General features: G+C 42.8%; 1 protein-coding gene across 2 annotated transcripts in view; it reads right to left on the bottom strand.

The window, feature by feature from the left end:
• Positions 1-21,755, bottom strand: part of Sppl3 (signal peptide peptidase like 3) — a 94,450-nt gene that overhangs the window by 40,984 nt on the left and 31,711 nt on the right. The window contains exon 1 of one of the 2 annotated variants that reach the window (XM_076922506.1): positions 953-1,002. The exons of the other annotated variant lie outside the window; for it this stretch is intronic. Coding sequence (XP_076778621.1) covers positions 953-987 — 35 coding nt within the window. The 5' untranslated portion in view covers positions 988-1,002. Of the gene's footprint in view, positions 1-952; positions 1,003-21,755 lie in introns of those variants that run through there. 2 annotated transcript variants of the gene reach the window in all.

Genomic DNA, 21,755 nt, shown 5'->3' with positions numbered 1-21,755 from the left:
CAAAGGAGGAGGAGTCAGTTTGGAACACACACCAGTGAGGTAGGGAGCCTCAGAGCCCAGCAGTTGCTCTGTGCTGGAAGCTGATGCGTGTGATCACAGGTGTGAGTGACTGAGTGTCAAAGATGGTGACTGGGAACCCTCCAGAGTTAAACATCAGGGAGGAGGCAACACTGGAAAGAAAAGCAAACTGAAGAAAGACAAGGATCGAGGATGGATGCAGGTATGTCATGTGGCCGCAGGGTCAGCTGGTGCTGAATCTGAATCCAGGGTCTATCTCGCTGGCTCACTACCCTCTACCTGTCATCCTTTCCATCTGTGACACTCCATGAGAGCTGTCTGTCACTGGGTAAACAAGTACATCACATAAAGAAATCAGCACAGTTTTACTCAATGCTGTCTGCTCCACATGGAATAGTGGCCTCTGTAGAGACCATCTCCCCTGCACACCCCCTCAGAACTCCCTCCCAAGACAGGGTTTCCCTGTGTAGTCCTAGCTGTCCTGGAATTTGTGCTGTACTTCAGGCTGACCTCGAACTCAGAGATCTGCCTGCCTCTGCCTCCCAAGGGCTGGGTTTAAAGGTGTGGCCACCACAGCCTGGCTGGCAGAGAGTATCTTAACAGACTGGGGGCATCAAATGGGAACTGGTAAGAAACTCAAATTAAGAAAAACGGTGATAGCTGGATTTTGTTTTAAGGAAGGAAGACAGAATAGCAGCTGGAGGAAAAAGGATGAAGCAATCTTTTTATGCCCATAAGTGAATTTTTATGGGCTGGCAAGATGGCAGCTCAGTGAGCATGTGGCCCAGTGAGGAAGGAAGGAGAAGAAAATGGATTCCTGACAGCTGTCCTCTGACTTCTACTGTGCTGTGCGGTGTGTGTATGTCACTTTCAAAAACACAGTTTTATACCGATGGGAGACGCTCAACCTTTTCTATACGCTGACTGTACTCACCTAGTGAAGGGTACAGGGTGGATGCAAAAGAGCATCTTCTATGTCCTCTAATGCCAGCACTGTGCATGCGCAGTTGGGAAGACCAGGAGATCACAGCCATCCTTGGATATAGAGTGAAGTCTGACTCACATGAGACCCTCTCACTGCCGTGTCCCCACTCTTATTTTTAAAGATATAATAAAAAAATTTCATTGAGGTCCACAGCTTATCTTTAGGGGTTCTCATTACATTTATTTATTTACCTTTGTTCGTATGTATGCGCATACACAGGCGTGTGACATCCTCAGGGGACTCCAGTTTCTATTTCTCAGCAGCCAGTGCTTTCATCTGCTGAGCCACCTGGCCAGCTCTGCAGTCAGTTTCTGAGCAGTAGGTATTACAAATATATCTAGTACTTATGGGTGTATGTAAAACAAATAAAACTTGGTCGAAAGTTCACAAGACTGAGATGGCTCTAACCGTAAATAATCAAAACTAGGTAGTATATTACCCAGTTAGAAACTGCCAACTAATGTCTAACTGGAACTTTCGACTTAAACCAATCATTTTTTTTTTTTTTTTAAATTTTGCCATGCTTTTGGAAATGCCTTATTTAGACTAGGTGAGGTGACTCATGCCTGTGATCCAGCATGTGGAAGTAGAAGCGGGAAGATCAGAAGGTTAAAGTCATCCTTAGCCAGCTAGAGAGTTCAATGATAGCTTGGGCTAGAAAGTGTCTCAAAGACAGTGTCTCTGTTTGGGGAGAAAGTCTGTGTCTCCCTGGCTGCTCTGGAACTCAGCAGACTGCAGAGCTCTGCCTGCCTGATTTCCACAGGTGCATACCTAGCTGTTCAAAAATACTTAAATCTCCCTTCCTGCCCTCCTGCCAGATGAGACAGTGTTTGTTAACATCCCGAAATCTAGGCTTTGTTAAGTAAATCTTTAAAATATAAAATGCTCCAAGAAAACAACAACAAAACAAGGTAAGGCAAACCAAAAACAAAATAACAACAACAAACCCTGGGGAAATAGCTAAAATAATAAAGAGAATTTTATTATAGTATCCCAGTTTTTGCATGTTTGATTTTCAATACTAAAGATTTTTTATTTTGTTCTGAGAAGACAATGTTGGTGTTTGCAGCCAAGCCTGATGGTATGAGTTCAAACCTTATGTTCCCTAAAATGGAAGGAGAGACCCCACTCCTGCAAGTTGTCCTCTGACCTACACACCCACACGCATGTGCCACAGCATGCACATGGCCTGACACACACAGTAATGCTTAAAAACAAAAAAGCCTAATTCTATTATTGCTAGTTCTTGCTTTTTTCTCGTTGGAGACTGAACCCAGGACATTGCACATACTTGGTTTTTCTCCGACCCCCATCCCTTATGAACAAAACCCAGAATTACTTCAAAAAAAAAAAAAAAAAAAAAGAAAGAAAGAAAGAAAGAAAGAAAGAAAGAGAAAAGATATCTATTCCAGCTGATGGAGAAATGGCTCAGCAGTTCAGAGCTCTCAGAGGATGTGTGCTGGGTTCCCAGCACCTAGAGGGCAGCAGCAGTTCCAGGGGATTCCATACCCTCATCTAACCTCTGTGGGGGCCAGACCCACATGTGGCACACATACGTACATGCAGATAAAACACTCATACGTAAAATATATATGTTATAAAAACTATGCTAGAACAAACTATTCTGTACTAAAGACGGCTGCAAACTTGTGCTATGCTGTGAGTCAGGCTCCAGTGAGTGATGCAGGGAATGACCCACCGTGCAATGTGACAGATTCTACCAAACTGCCTCCAGAGATGGCACACCACTTTGCACCCATGTCTTGAATAGATTTGAAGTCCTATGTCCTCAAGTTTTGACATGGGCACTGTGTTTGAAAAACTATGTTAGCTGGCTAGAGACATGGCTCAGCGGTTAAGAGCATTGACTACTCTTCCTGAGGTCCTGAGTTCAATTCCCAGCAACCACATGGTGGCTCACAACTATCTGTGATGGGATTTGATGACCTCTTCTGGTGTGTCTTAAGACAGCTACAGTGTACTCATATAAATAAAATAAATCTTAAAAAAAAAAAAAAAAAAAGGAAAAAGAAAGCTATGTTAGCACGATTTCCATTTGCCTTGAATCTTTAATGTACTTACAATTTAGATTTTGTTGGAAATGAGATTGGGCAGCTGCTTGCATGATATTTGTAGGAGGTATTTTGAAAAGCAATTTCAATTGTTTTCTTCCCCAACTAGAGACAGAATGAAGAGCTCTCCTCAGGGCTTTCCTCCTGATGGTGGTTTGTGGAGATGACTTGGCTTTTATATCTGTGGTGAACTGAATAAGCTTGGCCCAGAGAATGGCACTATTACTTGCTGGAGTGGGTGTGGCCTTGCTGGAGGAAGAGTGTCACTGTGGGGGTGGGCTTTGAGATACTCCTCCTAGCTAGCAGTCTGGAAGAGTCCCCTCCTGGCTGCCTTCAAATCAAGATGCAGAACTCTCAGCTCCTTCACTGGCAACATGTCTGTATGGACACTGCCATGCTTCCTGCCAAGATGATAATGGGCTGAACCTCAGACCCTGTAAGACAGCCCCAATTAAATGTTGTCCCTTATAAAAGTTGCCTTGGTGATGGCATCTCTTCACAGCAATAAAACCCTAATTAAGACCTTGCTTTTTTGAAGCACACTGTTATTATTTAAAAGGTTAATGAGTCAGGCAGGTAGAAGGAAGGAAGGAGGAAAAGTAGGTAGTTATGTCAATAAAATGGGTGTGTATTTGGGGAGTTGTAGGAAATTCTGCCCAGCAACCTTACTCCACAGCTTCTTCCTGTCCTTGGGAAGCACTCCCAAGAAATGTGATGTACCTGAGGTCCTTCAGTGGGTCTGTTTCCAAAGACTCTGAATACATATCAAACACAAAACTATACTGTTTTCTGAAATAGACATATTCCTATTAAATGCAACAAAAACATATCACAATCAAGCCAGCCAGCTATGCTTTTGCAGAGACTAGGACACTTGGCCAGTGATGTGCTGATCCGCGCCAGCTGCTGAGCTCGGACACTGAGAGTCAGTATGAAAAGCATGGGTTCTCTAACCGTTACCAGGCCTTCCCTTTAACAGGAAGCTCCAGGAGCCCTCTAATATGCAGCCATTGATGGCTGTGTGTCCTGAGACTGTAGAGCCGTGCTGGAAGAGGGCAGTGAAGCCCCATTTCCAGCTGCTTTACCAGCAAGTGTGTGTCACACTAAAGCATCCTGCCAGGCTAAGACAGACTACAGAGTAATGTGTCTGCAGGGCAGTGAAAATGTTGTGTCCACCACAAACCCAGCACCCCTAGTCAAGCTCTGCAGATATGCTGCCTTAGGGCGGCCTGTCTCACACTTTTTGGTTGTACGACCATTTACACTCCTAAAATGGAGGACTCCTAAGTTAGGCTTTTATTAGTGAGCTGTAGTTTATAATATTTACTGTATTAGAAATGTAGTGACTTGATTATCTCACCTGTAATCAGAGCACTTAGAAGGTGGAGACAGAAGCTCAGGACCAGCATAGACTACATGATATCATCAAAACAAAACAGCAAACAAACAAGAAACTGAGAAGTTTACAATATTCATTAATTTACTTACAATGAAATTACTGTAAGCTAACATAACACCTTAAAGGGAAACAACCCAGAACAGAGAAGAGCCTCCTTTTCCATCTCTGTAAACATCTTCGGAGTGACTCAGAGCTCAGCTGGATTCTCTGTATGTGTCTTCTATACTTCACCTATTGGCACATGGTGCCTGGCGTGAACTCTATGGGGAGACCCAGCCATAATTCAGGCATGCAGCTGCAGGAGAGGTGTTTAAAGCCTTTTCATATAACTGAGGGATGGCTTTCTCTAATGTTCATGGGGTAATGTTATTTTGTTTGTTTGTTTGTTTTGATTTGATTTTTTGAGACAAGGTCTCACTATCCATTCCAAGCTAGCCTTGAAAATAATGATCCTCCTGCCTCAGCCTCTGGGATTGTAGACATGAGCCACCATACTAGACTAGAGTAACTTTCTGAAAGGTGAGATTTTGAAAACCAGTTATTCTACAGAGTAACAATATGGCAGGAATATATCACATCTGAACCAAGTGACCTATTTTGTACTCTGGGTGATCTTTTTATCCATATTACAAGGTTTTGTAAAAGGATGCAAGCAACATGCAAGCTGCTGGTGCTAAAAGTTTTCAGTTTTTCTTCTACAACATTTGAAGATTTCTATCTGTTAACTATCATTCCTAAAGCTCATGGAAAATGCGAATTCCCCCAAAATCTCTAATTTCTATTTGAAAGCTCAAATTTTACCATTAGCAAGGCTTATTTTGCTTTGAAGAGCTGACAGTACTTATGTCTTCCTTACTGTAGTTTGTCCGCCACATTTCACACAGGTGAAAATGGCATCCTCCCACCCCAAGAGAACAGGTAATGTCCGCCTCAGCTAGTGTCTCACACAGCTGCACAGGGGCTCTGCTGAGACAAACAAATGACACTGTCAGATGCACAGGTGCTTGTGGGAACATTAAAACATGTGTGCAAGGATTGAGACAATTAAGGAGTCTCTACTGCTTCATCAGGAACATTCTAGGGTGAAACTGGCCGTAAAAACAAAAACAAAAGTTGCACACCTGCTGAACAGCACCGTGGTCAGTTGTACAGTGAGGAGCTACTGGGTTCACTGACCACAGCGGAGTTTTTAGGTGCTAAAGAGTTCCCGTGACCACAGTGGGGTTTTCCCCTTTAAGAAATGATGGGGGTGGGGGGAGGCAGGCTGGAGAGTTAGCTCAGTGGTTAAGAACACTGGCTATTCTTCCAGAGGACTGTGGTTCAATTCCCAGCACCCACATGGCAGCCCACAACTGTCTATAACTCTAGTTCTAATGAATCTGGCACCCTTGCACAGACATACATGCAGGAAAAACACAATTCACATACAAATAAATGGATAAGTTACCCCAAACAATATAGGCCATTGATACTTTACATTTTTTTAAAAAAGACTTTTTGTTATTTGTGAGTTCACTATAGCTGTCTTCAGACACACCAGAAGAGGGCATTGGATCCCGTTACAGATGGTTGTAAGCCACCATGTGGTTGCTGGGAATTGAACTCAGGACCTCTGGAAGAGCAGTCAGTGCTCTTAACTGCTGAGCCAGCTCTCCAGCCCAATACTTTACATTTTTTAATATATTTGTTCAGAGGGTGTGTGTGTGTGTGTGTGTGTACACACGCATATGTGTGGGAGTGCATTTGCCACACCCTGGTATGAAGGTCAGAGGACAACTTGCAGGTGTAGGTTTTCTTCCACTATATATCCTGGAGAGAATTCATCAGAGAACCCACGTCCAAATTCCCAGCATGCAAATAACAGCTAAGCATCATCTGTAACTCCAGTTCTAGAGGATCCAACACCTCTGCCCCACAAAGGCGCTGGACATCTCTGTGGAGCACAGACATACAAGTGAGCAAAATATTCATACATATCGATACATCTTTTAAATTTTAATCTTTCACATGTTTTAATGATTAAAAAAGAGGCTGTCAGACATGACGGCAAGCACCTTTATCTGTTGAGCCATCTTTTGGCTCAAGAATTCTGTTTTTGTTGTTTTTTGTTTGTGTGTTGCTCTGGCTGTCTTGAAACTTATTTGTAGACTATGCTGGCCTCGAACTCAGAGATCACCTACTTCTTGAGTGCGGATTAAAGGTTTGGTGGCCCAGCTAGCCCGAGCATTTTGACTTAAATACTTTGTCTTAACACTATAATGCCCATAATAATAATTTTTTACCTTTCCCCCGACTTTATAGGAGAAATAGCAATATGATATGCCACTTAAAGACATTTGGTCAACAATCAGACAGCCTGAGTTAGTGCAAGCACAACCTATGCCTACACAATCACAACACTTTCAGTGACACATTTCTTAGAACAAATACACAAAGTGTGATTTTATTCTAAGCTTGAAAGAACCAGTATCATGTCAAGAAAAATTAAACAAATTATCGTGTATTTAAAAGGACAAAGGTAAGAGAACTAGGAAGGACAATGGCGTAGGGCACAGGACACAAAGCAGCACAATGCAGCGAGGTGGAGAGATACAGAGCTATGGGAAGGGTTACCACATTTCAGGAAATCAGCAAATGACATCCAACAGACAGACAAGTCCATTCCTTCATGTACTGTCTAGGCTGCCACTTTGGCACTCTGACAGGTGAGCATTTGTGACAGGCACCATATGGCTCACAAAGCTGCTAATATTTACTATTTGAACATTTACAGGAAAAGTTTGCAGATACTGCTGTGTCCTCTTTGTTTTGTGAACAAGGACACCAGGCTAAGACAGCGGTAGGTAAGACACAGGACAGCCTACCCTCCCTCCCCATGGCTCATTTCTACAATGAGTGTAATCTGCTGAGCAGAATCGTGTCCTAGTGAGTGGTGCAGTCGACTGGAGATGGGTAGATTTTTTTCCTTTCACAAAGATAGTATTTGTGTGTGAGCTAGAAGTCCTCAGCAGCCCAGAGCCAGACCATAACAAGGGGGTGGATTGTTAAGTATCAAAATATCATCAGCCCTTCCTAAGTATCAAGCATCTTATTAATCTTTCATGACTTTCACGACGGAAAGCACATACACAAAGTACAGTACATGGTAACAGCTGCATTTACCAAGACTAACACAGAGAAAGATTACTTCTGTCAATCATACCAATGACTGATGAGTCAATTCAGATGAAGAAAAGCATAGTCTCCCACGCAATAGCGATGAGCTAGAACTGGCTGACACAGACACTTTATCTGGAAGGTAAGAATAAGTCCAGAGCAGAAATTACAACCAAGGTTCTTGTTACAATATGCTTTAACTCTTTCCTGTGGTGACCCTGAGGTCCTCTGGGTCTTACAGCTGCAAAAACATGTGCATTTTAATTGTGATCTGAGAATAAATCCAGTGTCACAGCTGTGATACCTGTGCTAAAGACTGTTCTCTACTGACTACACCACATATATGGCAAGAAAAAGCTCAGACAAGTCAGTGCAAACTGGATGAGCATGGCTTACATAATCTAGTACTCAAGTGACTTACTTACAGGGAAAAGAGCAGCTTTTTACCTCTACAAGACTGGTTTAGAACCTGACCAAAATACATCTTTAAAACTTGCAGGAATCTATTATTAGTCAGGGTTCTCTAGAGGAACAGAACTGTTAGAATGACTCTGTAACACATTAGAGTGGCTTACAGGCTGTGGTCCAGCTAGTCTACCAATGAAAAGTCCAAGAAACCAGTAAGTTGTTCAGTCTATGAGGCTGGATATCTCAGCTGGCCTTCAGTGTACACCAGTATCCTGAAGAAGTAGGTGCCAGTGCCAATGAAGGAATGGACTCACCTGAGTGAGAGGGGCAGGCAGGTCTTTTTCCATGTCATTTCTAGAGGCTGCCTAATGCTGTCACTTACATTAAAGGTGAATCCTCCCACTTCAAATGTCTTCATTCAAAAGGCAAAAATCCAGCCTGGCAGTGGTGATGCATTCCTTTAATCCCAGCACTCAGGAGGCAGAGGCAGGTGGATTACATGAATTCAAGGCCAGCCTGGTCTACAGAGCACATTCCAGGACAGCCATGGCTACACAACATGAGCAAATTCAGAAAAAAAAAAAAAAAAAATGTGTGTGTGTGTGTGTGTGTGTGTGTGTGTGTGTGTGTCTCAGGTCTTCCCCAGGTGCTTGGTTTTTTGGTTGATTCCAGATGCTGACAACCAAGAACAGAAACCACATGTGATGACCAGAACTGATATTTCACATTGGACCCACTCCAAAGTGTCTCAAACCCTCTTATACGATGTAATATACCCTGGGTATACATGTCCCCAGAGAACTGAGAGCAGGGACTCAAGACACAACAGTCTTCGTAATGAATGTCATGCGCAGCATCTCCTGGGTGGAACCCGCCCACAGAGCCACTGCAGCTGAGTCTCAGACTCAGGAGGGACTCTGATCATGTACAGTGCTCATGAATGTTGAAACATGATGCTGACATACATGCAAAACAACAATACTGGGGCCAGAGAGATGGCTCAGCAGTTAAGAGCACTGACTGCTCTTCCAGAGGTCTGGAGTTCAATTCCCAGCAACTACAAGCTGGCTCACAACCATCTGTAATGGGATCCGATGCCCTCTTCTGGTGTGTTTGAAGAGAGCAATGATGTACTCGTATACGTGAAATAAATAACTCTTTAAAAATTGATTTAATTCACATTTGTCCTAAAATAGGACAAATTCATATAAGTAGGAAGGCTAGAAGTTATGATGGCTGGACCAAAGGAGACTGGACAGTTACTGCTGTATGCAATTTGGGGGAACTATGGAAAAGAGCTGTAGATATTGGTAATTGTTAGACCAATGGGAAACTGCTACACTGAACACAACAAATGTACTAGTGCCACTGAATTATATACTGAACAATAGCTAATATGGTAGGTTAAAATTTTGACTCTGAATATTGTATTACAATATTTTTTAAAATAAAAATTAAGAAAAATTAAAAAATACTGCTCTTATAACCAGTGTCATAATTGGCCTTTTCCCATTAAATCTTACTAAAAGAATATTCTGTGCCATTCATTGACTTTAGACACAAAGTCTGGTAAGCATTCATAAAGTCCCAAGATCTAGACTGTAAGAAGACACACTCCGGGCAGTGGTGGTGCACGCCTTTGATCCCAGCACTTGGGAGGCAGAGGCAGGTGGATTTCTGAGTTCGAGGCCAGCCTCGAACAAAGTGAGTTCCAGGACAGCCAGGGTTATACAGAGAAACCCTGTCTTGAAAAACGGAAAGAAAAAAAGAAAAAAAAAACTGAGAGAAGACACACTCCAAGGATTCACAGCAGCAAGATGCTGCATCAGTATGGGGCTCACCCTCCTAGTGATAAATCTAGCTTTGTATAGGTAGAAGAGGCTGAATAAGTGAAGTCCTGATGTTTGCATTGTATATTTTTTATCTGATAATTAGAAAGTTGAAGAGGAATGTCACATGAACAGTGTTAGTCATCCTTCCATGGCTGTGAAGAGACAACATAATGAAGAAAACATTTAACTGGGAGCTTACAGCTGTGGAGGGTCATCATGGCAGGAAGTAGACAGACACGGAGCTGGACCAGTGGCTCAAAGTCATACATGCTCACCCACCGAGGAGGCAGCAGGAGGAGAGCAGGCATGGCATGGGCTTCTGAATCCTCCAATCCCATTCCTAACTCCAACAAGGCCATGCCTCCTAATCCTTCCAAACACTTCATCACCGGAGGACTAAGCATGCAAAGAGATGAGCCTATGGGAACTACTCATCCAAGCCATAACAAATACTAAACAAGGGAATGTCCAAGACTCAAGTTCAGTAAAGCCACCTCCATTTACTAAGGTCACCTCTCATTCACCAGATCTAAAACCAAGCAGATCTCCTGTCTTCTTAAAGGAGCTAATATCAGCTATAAACTCCAATCAGTAAAACTGCTTCTGGCCGGTATTCCATCCTTCCTTATGCACACTACATGCACTATCAAGCTGTCAAGCAGGACAACTGAGGGAGAGGAGAGAGCAGGGAGCAGGGCTGCAAGAGAGGGAGGAAGATCCACAGCGGCTTCCGTCCTTGTACAGCAGGCACTGTACCCACTGAGCACCCCCTAGCTGGCTCATGGCATCAACAGCAGCGATGGAGTATATTTGGTGAACACCGAGCCACTGGCCTTTTTTCTAAGTAGAGAACTTTCTGACACTCTTAATATTAAGACTGCCTACAAAACGTACTCTCTTTTTCCTTTGTTTTCCTTAGAGAATCCAATACATTTTGTATTCTAGAATACATACTCTGGGAAGCCTTGCTCCAAGAGAATGCTCCCTTAAATCCTATGGCTAGGAAAACCTTATGATTTAAGCACTGACTACAAAATAACCACAACAACAGCAGTGAATAATATTTAAGTGGTATTTGCCAAGTAACATTATATGGAATTTTAACTTCATTATTTACCATCCTACGAAATATATACTGTTTATTATCCCTAATTTATAAATGAGGAAACAAACAGATGTGTGAAATTTATTCAGTGTTACAAAGTTAGCATTAAGAATCTAGACTCAGGGTGGCGGCAGCAGTGTTTGTCTGCCCACCCGTTTAACCCCAGCACTCAGGAGGCAGAATCAGGTGGATCTTTGTGACTTTGAGGCAGGCTTAGACTACAGAGCAAGTTCCATGACAGCCAGGGCTACACAGAGGAAACACTGTTTCCAAAACAAAAACAAAAACAAACCAAAAGACTGCTGGATTCCAGTCTACAGTGGGAGATGTCTGCCAACCCTGACAATGTCTTAAGGGCAAACCTGACTGAGTCAAACTCTCTTGTTAGAATTTATATTCTAGTATTTTAAAGGCCTAAGTTACAAAAAGTTTCCAAACTTCAAGACAGGGATACCACAACACCCAAACAAATATTATATGGTTTCCCAAATTAAATAAACACGAAGAAAATATTGTAAAAGAGGGGAAACCTTTGAAAAGTATCTAAGCAACAAAAGCAAAGCCCTAGCTGAAAGTGAGACTAAGAATGAAACTGCTGCTAGGACAACAGTAACAGCAAACACTATGTAAGGCTCTTCCTGTGTGCTGGAGTTTGCTCACCTTATCTCCCTCCGTCCCATCTAGGAGGAACTTTTATTACAAACCCCAGAGCTGACGCTCAGGTAAAGGCCAGACACCTGGGAGAAACCAGCATCTGGAGTCCAACAGTTTAGTTCCACCAGCTCCAGATCCAGCCACAACTTCCACCTCAACACTGGGTATCTCCCCAACCTTAGCTGGGACCAGTAAGCATCATGATCAAACTGCACCGTCTAGGATGGGAGACTGAGCTTGGCTGTAGGGCTCTGAGCTGGCACAGGTGAAGTTCCTAGTTAGTTCTCCAGACCACAAGAAAGAAGAAATGGAAAGCCAGCCTACCCAGGATAAAATGCTACAATGTCTCCACCAGATAAACACTGGTGAGCAGAGTGTGTGACTCTTCCATTTCTATATAAAACCAACAATGTCACTTAAAGAATAAGCAAGAGTTGTGAACATGCTCTTCCTGGAGAAGAGAATGCAAGGGCAAGGGAGTGCATGGAGACACCGAACCATCACTGTATCTAACTAATAAAACGAACATTAAAACACACCTTTAATATAAGCACTTGAGAGGCAAAAGCAGGTGGATCTTTGAGTTCAAGGACAGACTGGTCTACAGAGTGAGTTCTCGGACAGCCAGAGCTACACAAGAGAGACCCTGTCTCTTAAAAAAGAAAGAAAGAAAGAAAGAAAGAAAGAAAGAAAGAAAGAAAGAAAGAAAGAAAGAAAGAAAGAAAGAAAGAAAGAAGCTCATAGATACTATTTTAAACTCAGGTTAAACAAACAAAATACAGTACCATGGCCATCAAAAGGCTCAATGAGTAAAGGCTTCTGCTGCCAAGCCCAACTGATCTAAGTGTGAACTCCTTTAATCATGTGACCTCACATGTGTAAAGTGATGGGAGCATGTCCACATTTATACACATACATCATATACATACACACAGTAATAAATAGTGGGAATCTGCCAGGGACGGTTAAGGCTGTAGCTCAGCTGGTAGAGCATTTGCACAGCACACACAAAGCTCTGGGCTCCAGAGCTTGCACCACCTAAATTGGGCAAGGTAGGAAACACCTGTACTTCCAGCAGCATGTGGGAGACATAGGCAGAAAGTTCCCAAGTTCAAAGCCACTTCTGAACCCAGACTGTAACACATCAGAACCTGTTTCAGCCCCCCATCCCGCATAGACACACACAAACAGAAATAGAGTCACACAGAGAGACAGTCTCTCTCACACACAGAGACAGAGAGACAGAGTCACACAGACAGACAGACAGACACACAGACTCACACTGAAGAAGACTGAGCTCTAAACCTCGGGTCTACTGTCACTTTTACAGCAAAAGTAAGTTTAACATTTCATTTAAAAAATATCTTGCCAGCAGTGGTGGCACACGCCTTTAATCCCAGCACTTGGAAGGCAGAGGCAGGTGGATTTCTGAGTTCGAGGCCAGCCTGGTCTACAGAGTGAGTTCCAGGACAGGCAGGCTTACACAGAGAAACCCTGTCTCGAAAAACAAACAAACAAATGACAACAAAAAATATCTTAAGAAAATGCTATGTCTCTTTCCTTCTTTTACCTATTAAAATACCTGTTTTGAAGAGCTAAAAATGTCCTAGAATACAGTATCCTTACATGTCTTACCTGAAACACAATACAATTTGTGTAGTCTCCCAATATTAACACCACAGACTCCAAAACTATGTCCACAAGCCTCCTCTATTTGAAGGGCACAGACACAGCTGGGACAATGAGAGGTGACGGATCCTCACAGCCTACCACATGAGGGTGGCTTGTTCCACCTTCCACTTGTTCCACAAATACTCCAGATACCTTGAGAATCCTCAACATAGTTGATTTGACTCTGGCAACCTGCCTTGTAACAGAAGTGCTTTATGTGCAGCTGCAATTTGCAGAAGCCAGCTATGTAATCACGTTCTAGTTCTTTTTATTGGATTTCAAACTAACTCACATTTCAAAAATGAAGAAAGAAAACACTCGTCACAAATACAGACAGACATCTGTAGCACTCTATACACAGTACATATACTAGATTGTCTCCAGAGTTGATCACTAACCACTACTCTCCCACACACCTGGGCTCCCAATGTTCTCATCAAGAGGCATTTTCCTTCCCCTTGGAATCTGGGCTTCTTTGCTTTGTTCCATCCAAAAGATAGCTCCTTGTGGCTATATTAATTCAGGGCCTAGGCAGCTGCCATTTATGTTTCCTAGGAGCCTTGGACAGACAAGTAAGGACATTCAGGCTCTTCTGGCAGAACAGATAACAAAAAAAAGGGACCTACTGAAAAAGAAACGTGAGAGGCCATCCTGACCAAAAGTCTATTTCAAGGCTCCCCCAAGTGAGCCCTTCACAAAACCACTAGTGTGCACAAGGTTTTTAAAGGACAAAACTTTAGAAATGGCAGGAGCATTACTGGTCACCAGTGGTTGGGGACCAGAGCTACAATAGAGGCCCAAGTCAACATTGGGAGTTGGATGGGTTGGAGGAGTCCTGGAAAGGGTTTAAAGTTGAAAAGGTTAATGTCAACAGTCTGAGGGACATAAGGGTGCAGATGTAGACCGTGGGGGGAGTGTACACACTGCTCTCATACACAAACAGGTGCTACGTGACTTGTAGAAACCTGAGTAAAACCACTAGATTGTACCACTGTAGTTACAGGACACCTTACGGTAAAGTGTTCTAAAGTATTATCATTGGGTGGATCTAGGAAAAGGGAGTATGTGATCCACTTATTTTTTAAAACTACAAGTCAATCTACAATTGACCCAGCAAACATTTCAATTAGAGACAGTGAAGCTCTGAAGTTTGACCTGACTTAGGCATCAGGGTGGGGGGGTAAAGATAAGGGTCTGAAGTAGTAGCAACAGATGACTGGTACAGGCTGTGGTGATTTAATGAAATCTGTTCTTTAGCCTCATAAGAAAAGACTAATTGGGAATATATCTGATGCTAACAAGAGTGGCAGTATTAGTTTAGTATGTTATTTTTACTTTTTTTTTGCGTTTAACCATATAGTTCTCAATGACACATAATAATTATCCCTTCAACTGGCTAGAGAGAAGAGAAATGGGAGACAAAAGCCAATCACAGAAGAAATAGCATTAACAAAGATATACTTTCTCCACATTTTAGCAACTTTGACAATTTAAAATCAGCGGCGGGCTGGACAGATGGCTCAGTGGTTAAGAGCACTGACTGCTCTTCCAAAGGTCCTGAGTTCAATTCCCAGCAACCACATGGTGGCTCACAACCATCTGTAATGGGGTCTGGTACCTCTTCTGGTATGTCTGAAGAGAGCAATGGTGGTGTACTCATATGCATTAAATAAATATTTTTTTAAAAAAATATCAGCGGCATACTTTTCTTTAGTGGCATACAAAGAATTTATGCCACTAAATTTAAAATCAATTTTCAATTACTTAAAACAAATGATGTTCAAACCATTCTAAGTTCAAATTAGCTCTATTTCAAAATAAACAATTTTTTGAAGTGTATAATCACTGACCTTGAGAATGAGCACATCTGTCTCACATGTTATACTAACTATGAAAAGGAGGTGAGATCCCTACAAGGCAACAGTTCAACTTTCACCAAGGCTACTAAGCAGGCAGCCACCCACATAGCATTCCCAGAACGCCCACTGTCTCATGCACTGTGACCTCTCTGGCTTAGCAAAGGAAAGACCACAACAAAAGAAAACAAAACTCTAGTATGACAAGGATGCAAGCTTCCTTCCCACCTGTATTCTCTCCTTGCTTTTTTTACTTTTATTGATTCTTTGCGAATTTCACACTGTACACCTGAATCCCACTCAACTCCCCACCCCTCAGATCTGTCCCTTCAGATATGCCCTCCAGTCTTGCCACCTCCCCTGCAAAAGAGAGACACAGACAGAGAGACAGACAAAGAGAAAGTGTGTCACAGTGTGTCCATAGTACACCCTCTTGTCCACACATCTTTACTTGCAAAATGTTCACTGCAATAAGTCATTGGTCTGGTTCGTGGCCTCTGACTTCTGCTACACCATCAATACTGGATCCTCACCGGGACTCATCTCAATTACCCTGTTGTTGCCCCATGTCATGGACTCCCTGCAGCTTTGGATCTACAGGACTGGCCCCTTCATGTTCTCCAGCAGTTCATAAATGGGGTAGATGTTGGGATGGGCCAACTTAAAGCCCTGGATCTCTGCCTGGGTGGTAGCTGAGTTGGTGAGCCCACCAGTTACTTGGTGAGTCTTGGTATAGAATCTTAGATTGAGTCCAAGTGATATTTAAAATAACCTATTTTCCAAATTTGCCTGTAGTCACATGTAACAAGGCAATTAAAATTTGACAATATGAAAAAGGCACAGTAGAAATTCTGTGTAGAGCACATAGGAAATCTTCTCAAAAGAAAACAAGGCCTTCCCTTTATGTCTCTCCAACAAACTCTCCTCTTACACAGCTCGGGTGTATACGTTGGGTGTATACATCCTCAGCTTTAGCTTCTCCTATTGTAACTGAAGTGAGCTCACAGCCTAAGGCAGGCAGGCAGGCAGGGCCTCCCTCCCTCCCTCCCTCCCTCCCTCCCTCCCTCCCTCCCTCCCTCCCTCCCTCCAGTGGTGTGCACCTTTAATTCCAGCACTCAGGAGGCAAAGGTAGGTGGATCCCTGAGTTCCAGGACAGCCAAGGATAGACAGAGACACCTGTCTCAGAAAACACACACACACACAAGAAACTGTAAATTCGAATTTTGCTATGGATTAGCTTTTCTCTTGTCAAAGAGGCTCAATAAGTGACTAGTTAGCTAACTTTTTCTTCAAAACGACACTGTGTCAATATAACTTAGCTTTCTACTTTGAACACTAGTCAATGGCCTGTTAAGGTGCTCTTAACCTCTGAACCACTTCTCCAGCCTTCACACATATTTTAAAGTATTAAAAGCAATGGAATTCTGCTGCTTTGTATCAATGAAACAAACATAGTACCTAACTTACACTGCAACTATTTCAGTTTAAATCAGTTATCCCAGAATCCTAGTATCTGGCCATGGTCTACCTACAGATATCAGAGGCTCTAGACAGTGAGCAATGCATGTTTGGGTATTTAGTGTGTGTGTGTGCCTGAGTGCACCCCTGTTGCTTTGTGTATATACAGGAGCCTGTGGGGGCCAGAAGAGGGCACTAGATCCTCTATAACTGTAGTTACAGGCAGCTGTGAGCTGCTTGGCATTGGTGCTGAGAAACAAACCCAGATCCTCTGCAAGAGCAGCAAGTGCTCTTAACTGCTGAGTGTCTGTCTCTCTAGTCCCAAAATATGAATTTTAAAAAACCCACAACAAACTAAAAGTTCTTAAGAAGTCAAGGATAAAGCTTTCGAGAAAAATTTCCTTTTTATTTTTTAGATTTATTATTTATTTATTTATTTATTTATTTTATGTATATGAATGCTCTGTCTGCATGTACACCTGCGTGCCAGAAGAGAGCATCAGATTATATTATAAATGGTTGTGAATCACCGTGTGGTTGCTGGGAAGTGAACTCAGGATCTCTGAAGAGCAGCCAGAGCTCTTAACCACTGAGCCACCTCTCCAGCCCCAATGTCCTTTTTTTCCAGTGTGGATAGAGTGGGTGAAACGGAACGGAACACCAGACTTTGGAGCATTTATTGGAGCTATGTCCCAATTTTCTAAACTGCTTTCACAGAAGCTTTTGGAACAGATTTGTGGTTTTGTTTGCCAGACCGAGGACAGGAATAGAAAAGGCGAGAGCCTGTGGGGAAGTGCAGAAGCTTCTTTCGGGCCCTCTATTTGTGACAGTGAACTCTAGCTAAGCTCAGGGCAGTAATTAAGTAAGTGGTGTGCATATTACACCTTAAATCCCAATGGATTTTTAAAGTTTCTCCAGAGGTTCAAGAAATACAGCAGCATTTTGGCTTAATAAATACAAGTAAATGAAGTTTTATGTTATTAAATTCTTTCATCAACAGCCACAAGCTTCCCTATGCACAGAACAAAACATAAGGAAATCCAAAGGAAATCATCAGCAAGGAAGAGGAAATGAGAAAGGAAAAGACTAACTTAGTTCCTCACTTCAAATACCTCGGTGGGGTTTTGAGAATACCTCCGGCGCATGCCTAAGGGAGCCACTGAACTGGTTTCTGATGCCTGCTAATGCTGAACCTCACATCCTCTACAGTGCTGTCTCCCTGCTCTCCTGTATATGGGTACCACACTCCCTCGGGTAGCTTCTCAAACGTCTTAGCAAACAGGAACTCTGTTCATCTTAAAGGGCTTAATCACTGACTTGAGAATATTTTTTTTTAATTTAATGTCTGTTACTTTCAATTATGCATATATGGGGGAGAGATACATGCATGTGAGTATAGCTGCCTGTAAAGATCAAAAGTGTAGCCGCCCGCGGCCACAAGTCAACTGGGTTCACCTGAAAGGGGGGCTGGGAATGAAAGGGGCTGGAGGGCGAGAAGAGATGAGGCCAAGACAAAGTTCTCTGATCAAGGCCCCAAGCTTTAATGTTCAGCTCTCAATTTAAAGGGGAAGACCCAACCCACAACCCCTCCTGGTTTCAGATGGGTGGGATAATCCATAGTCCATTCCAGGTCACGGCCGGAGATGCCTCAAGGCAAGCCCAGGGGCAGTTCTGCTGTGTTCCGGGAAACCAAGGTGGGTAACTCCACCTAGATCCCGTCACTTGACCTTGTTGTGGTAACCAAGGTCTCTTCAGGCTTGCTCATGGGGGGAGAGTACAGTTTCCCCCGTTTTAGTTAACTTAAAAAGAAAAGAGAGAGGTGAAACAGGAATAGGGTCGTCGTCGTGATGTCTGGCTACTTCCTGCTGACATTGGGGGCGACATGTCTCTAGGGGGAACCTAGAAGAATGGGTATGTAGGAGAGTCGGCTGTGTCCTGCTGTCCAGGGTTTATGGAGCCCATCTGAGGATAGGTCAGGAGGAACAGGTCCAGTAGAAGCAGCTGTGTGGGGTACACGACTTCATCCCATCTGAGGTGCGGAGTAGCTGGGCTTGTTGGGAGAGATCTTTATGTGAAGGCAACTTATCTGCTTGAGACACAAGGTTCAAACGTTAACAGCAATATGATTATCCAAGCCCAGTAGGAAATAAGGTTGAAGGTGGAACTGTTTTAGTATCTAGTCCAACTGCTGGTTGACAGGGATCAGATACAAAGTCTATGACTACTCAGGCTGGTAGATTTCAACAAAGGCTGTCTGTTTACAATAATTCATAGCCCTCTGTTTCAGTGTTTTTCCATGGAGACCTAAGACTCTGAGTGGGCAAATAAGCCAGGCCTATTGCTGAATTTTAGGCTTATAGCTGATTTTAGGCCTTCAGAGTTAAGCAGGGCTGTCCCTGAAGTCTCCTCTCTTTTCCAATTATAGAAGGACCGTGGCAATTCTCATCTTACCCAGGCGGGGATAGAGGCCTGACCTCCAGTAATTAAAGGGAACCTTGTAATGGCTCCAGTCCTCCTGTCGTTGTCCAGTAAGGCCTGAAGGTCATACCCGTCCTGATGTCTTTTTCCTGGAGAGGGGATACTTTTGACATCAACCCCTATGCAGTCAGGCTTGTCCCTCAGGGAACCCAGAAACATATTTTTAACTTTTATTTATATTCCCCTGCAGTGCTTAGCCTCGCAGCCTTAGCAAGAATTCAGATTGCCAGACAGAGGGGTTCTGGGTGGCCCCTCTCTGCTTGGTCTAGGGGCGGAAGTCCCCTCTTTTAGGTTGGATGGAGATGAGACTTGGGAACACCCTGGATAGAGTAACAACCTTATCTAGAGTCTTGGGTCCTCCATGGCTAACACTGACTAGATTTGTTATCAGATTCTTCATTATCAGAATCATAATTATTAGGCTCAAGATCTGTATCTACTTGACGGACCAATCTTTCAGGCAGCCATCGGGCTCCATTTTCTTTTTCTGAAAAAATACAGACTGATCCACGACCCCAAATTAAGACAGGGTCAGGACCATTCCAAGAATTAGTTAGGGGGTCTCTCCATATGACCCTGGCAAATGACCTGGAAGTGACTGGATGCCAGTGGCGATCTGCCGCAGACTGACCTTTAACATCAGTTTGCAGAAAATTTAAAACAAATAACACAAAAGCAAGATGTGCTTTTGGTGACCTTGGAGGGTATAACTCTCCCCCTTTAGTTTTAATAAGCCAATTTTTTAGAGTGCGATGTGCACGTTCAACGATTCCCTGTCCCATTGGGTTATAAGGAATTCCAGTTTTATGTTCAATACCAAATTCTTTACAAAAGGAAGTAAAGTTGTTACCAGTATAAGCTGGCCCATTGTCTGTTTTGAGAACTTTAGGCAATCCCATAGAATTAAAGGCTTGTAGGCAATGATCAATTACATTTCTAGAGGCTTCTCCTGTATGTAGAGAAGCAAAAAGGAATCCTGAGCAAGTGTCAATACAGACATGTATATATTTCAATTTTCCAAATTCTGCATAATGGGTTACATCCATTTGCCAAATATGATTGGGCTTAAGGCCTCTTGGATTAACGCCTAAATGGGGAGCCGGGGATAAGGTAAGACAGTTAGGACACTGTTTTACAATCATTCTAGCTTGCTCCTTAGTAATCTTATGTCTGAGCCTTAAAGTGTGACTAGAGAGATGAAACTTTTCATGATCTCGCTTAGCCAGAGCAACAGGATCCAAAATTAATGCTTCTCCTATTAAAGCTCTGTCAACACAATCATTGCCAGCAGCTAAAGGCCCAGGAAGACCAGAATGAGCTCTTATATGGCCAATATAAAAGGGATTTTTTCTGGTAAGAATGAGGTTTTGTAGTCGAGAAAACAAAGATCCGGCTCGAGTATTGAACTGCAATACTCCACAAGTTTCTAACAAAGGGACAGACTGAGCTACATATAGGCTATCAGTAAAGAGGTTAAAAGCATCACTTACCGACTGAAAAACATTTAGAACTGCTGTCAGTTCTGCTAGTTGAGCAGAGAGTCCAGGCGTCTCTATGACTACCTGTTGATTATTTAAGAGGTACCCTGCTCGTCCTTTAGAGGATCCATCAGTAAATATTAAAAGAGCATTATGTAAAGGCTGCAAAGAAGTCATGTTAGGAAATATAACCTCGTGTACATTTAAAAACTGTATCAATTTATCTGGAGGATAATGATTGTCTATAATGCCATTAAATCCTATTTGAGCAAGCAACCAATCTGTACCATGTTGCTTTAACCAAGTATTTTGATCTGCACTAAAAGGCTGAATAATGGTGTCTGGCTCTTTGCCAAAATAAGTCACTGCCTGTTTCCTTCCAAGTACAATCATATGGGCTACTGCCTCATAATACGGTAGGATGTTACGTTTAGGGGATAACTTTGAATGTATCCACATGAGGGGAGCCTTTTGCCACAACAATCCTGTAGGTGTGTAAGTTGTATTAAAAATTAACAAATGTAAAGGTGAGGAATAATCTATGTAAGTAACAAATTGTTCCTCAATGGCTCTTTCTACTTGTTGTAAGGCCAACAATCCTTCTGGGTTTAAGGATCGAGGGGAGGTAGGATCAGCACTCCCCTTGAGAATATCAAATAAAGGTTTCAATTCTCCTGTTGTAAGCTTTAAGTAGGGACGAAGCCAATTGATATCACCTAACAGCTTTTGAAAATCATTTAGAGTTTTTAGACAGTCCCTGCGGATGATTATCTTCTGGGGACAAATGGCTTGATTTGTAAGCCTAAAGCCTAAATAATCATAAGGCTCCTGAGTTTGTACCTTTTCAGGAGCTATTTGTAAACCTTTATCAGCTAATGCTTGCTGTAAATCTCTATAGCATAGAAGCAACTCCTGGGGATCTTTCCCACCTAAAAGAATGTCATCTGTGTAATGGCTGATGTACATCATTGGCCATTGCCGTCTTACAGGCTCAATGGCTTGTGCCACAAATTTTTGACATAATGTAGGGCTATTAGCCATGCCCTGAGGAAGAACTACCCATTGATACCTTTTCATTGGCTCCTTGAAATTAACAGAAGGAACACTGAAAGCAAATCTCTTGCAATCCCGAGGATGCAAGGGAATAGTGAAAAAACAATCTTTCAAATCTACTATTATTTTATG

This window comes from Arvicanthis niloticus, chromosome 24, assembly GCF_011762505.2.
Source record: "Arvicanthis niloticus isolate mArvNil1 chromosome 24, mArvNil1.pat.X, whole genome shotgun sequence".
In the NCBI taxonomy this organism is placed as follows: Eukaryota; Metazoa; Chordata; class Mammalia; order Rodentia; family Muridae; genus Arvicanthis; species Arvicanthis niloticus.
Note: the sequence above shows the minus strand (reverse complement) of the source record. Positions and strands in the feature narration are given on the sequence as shown.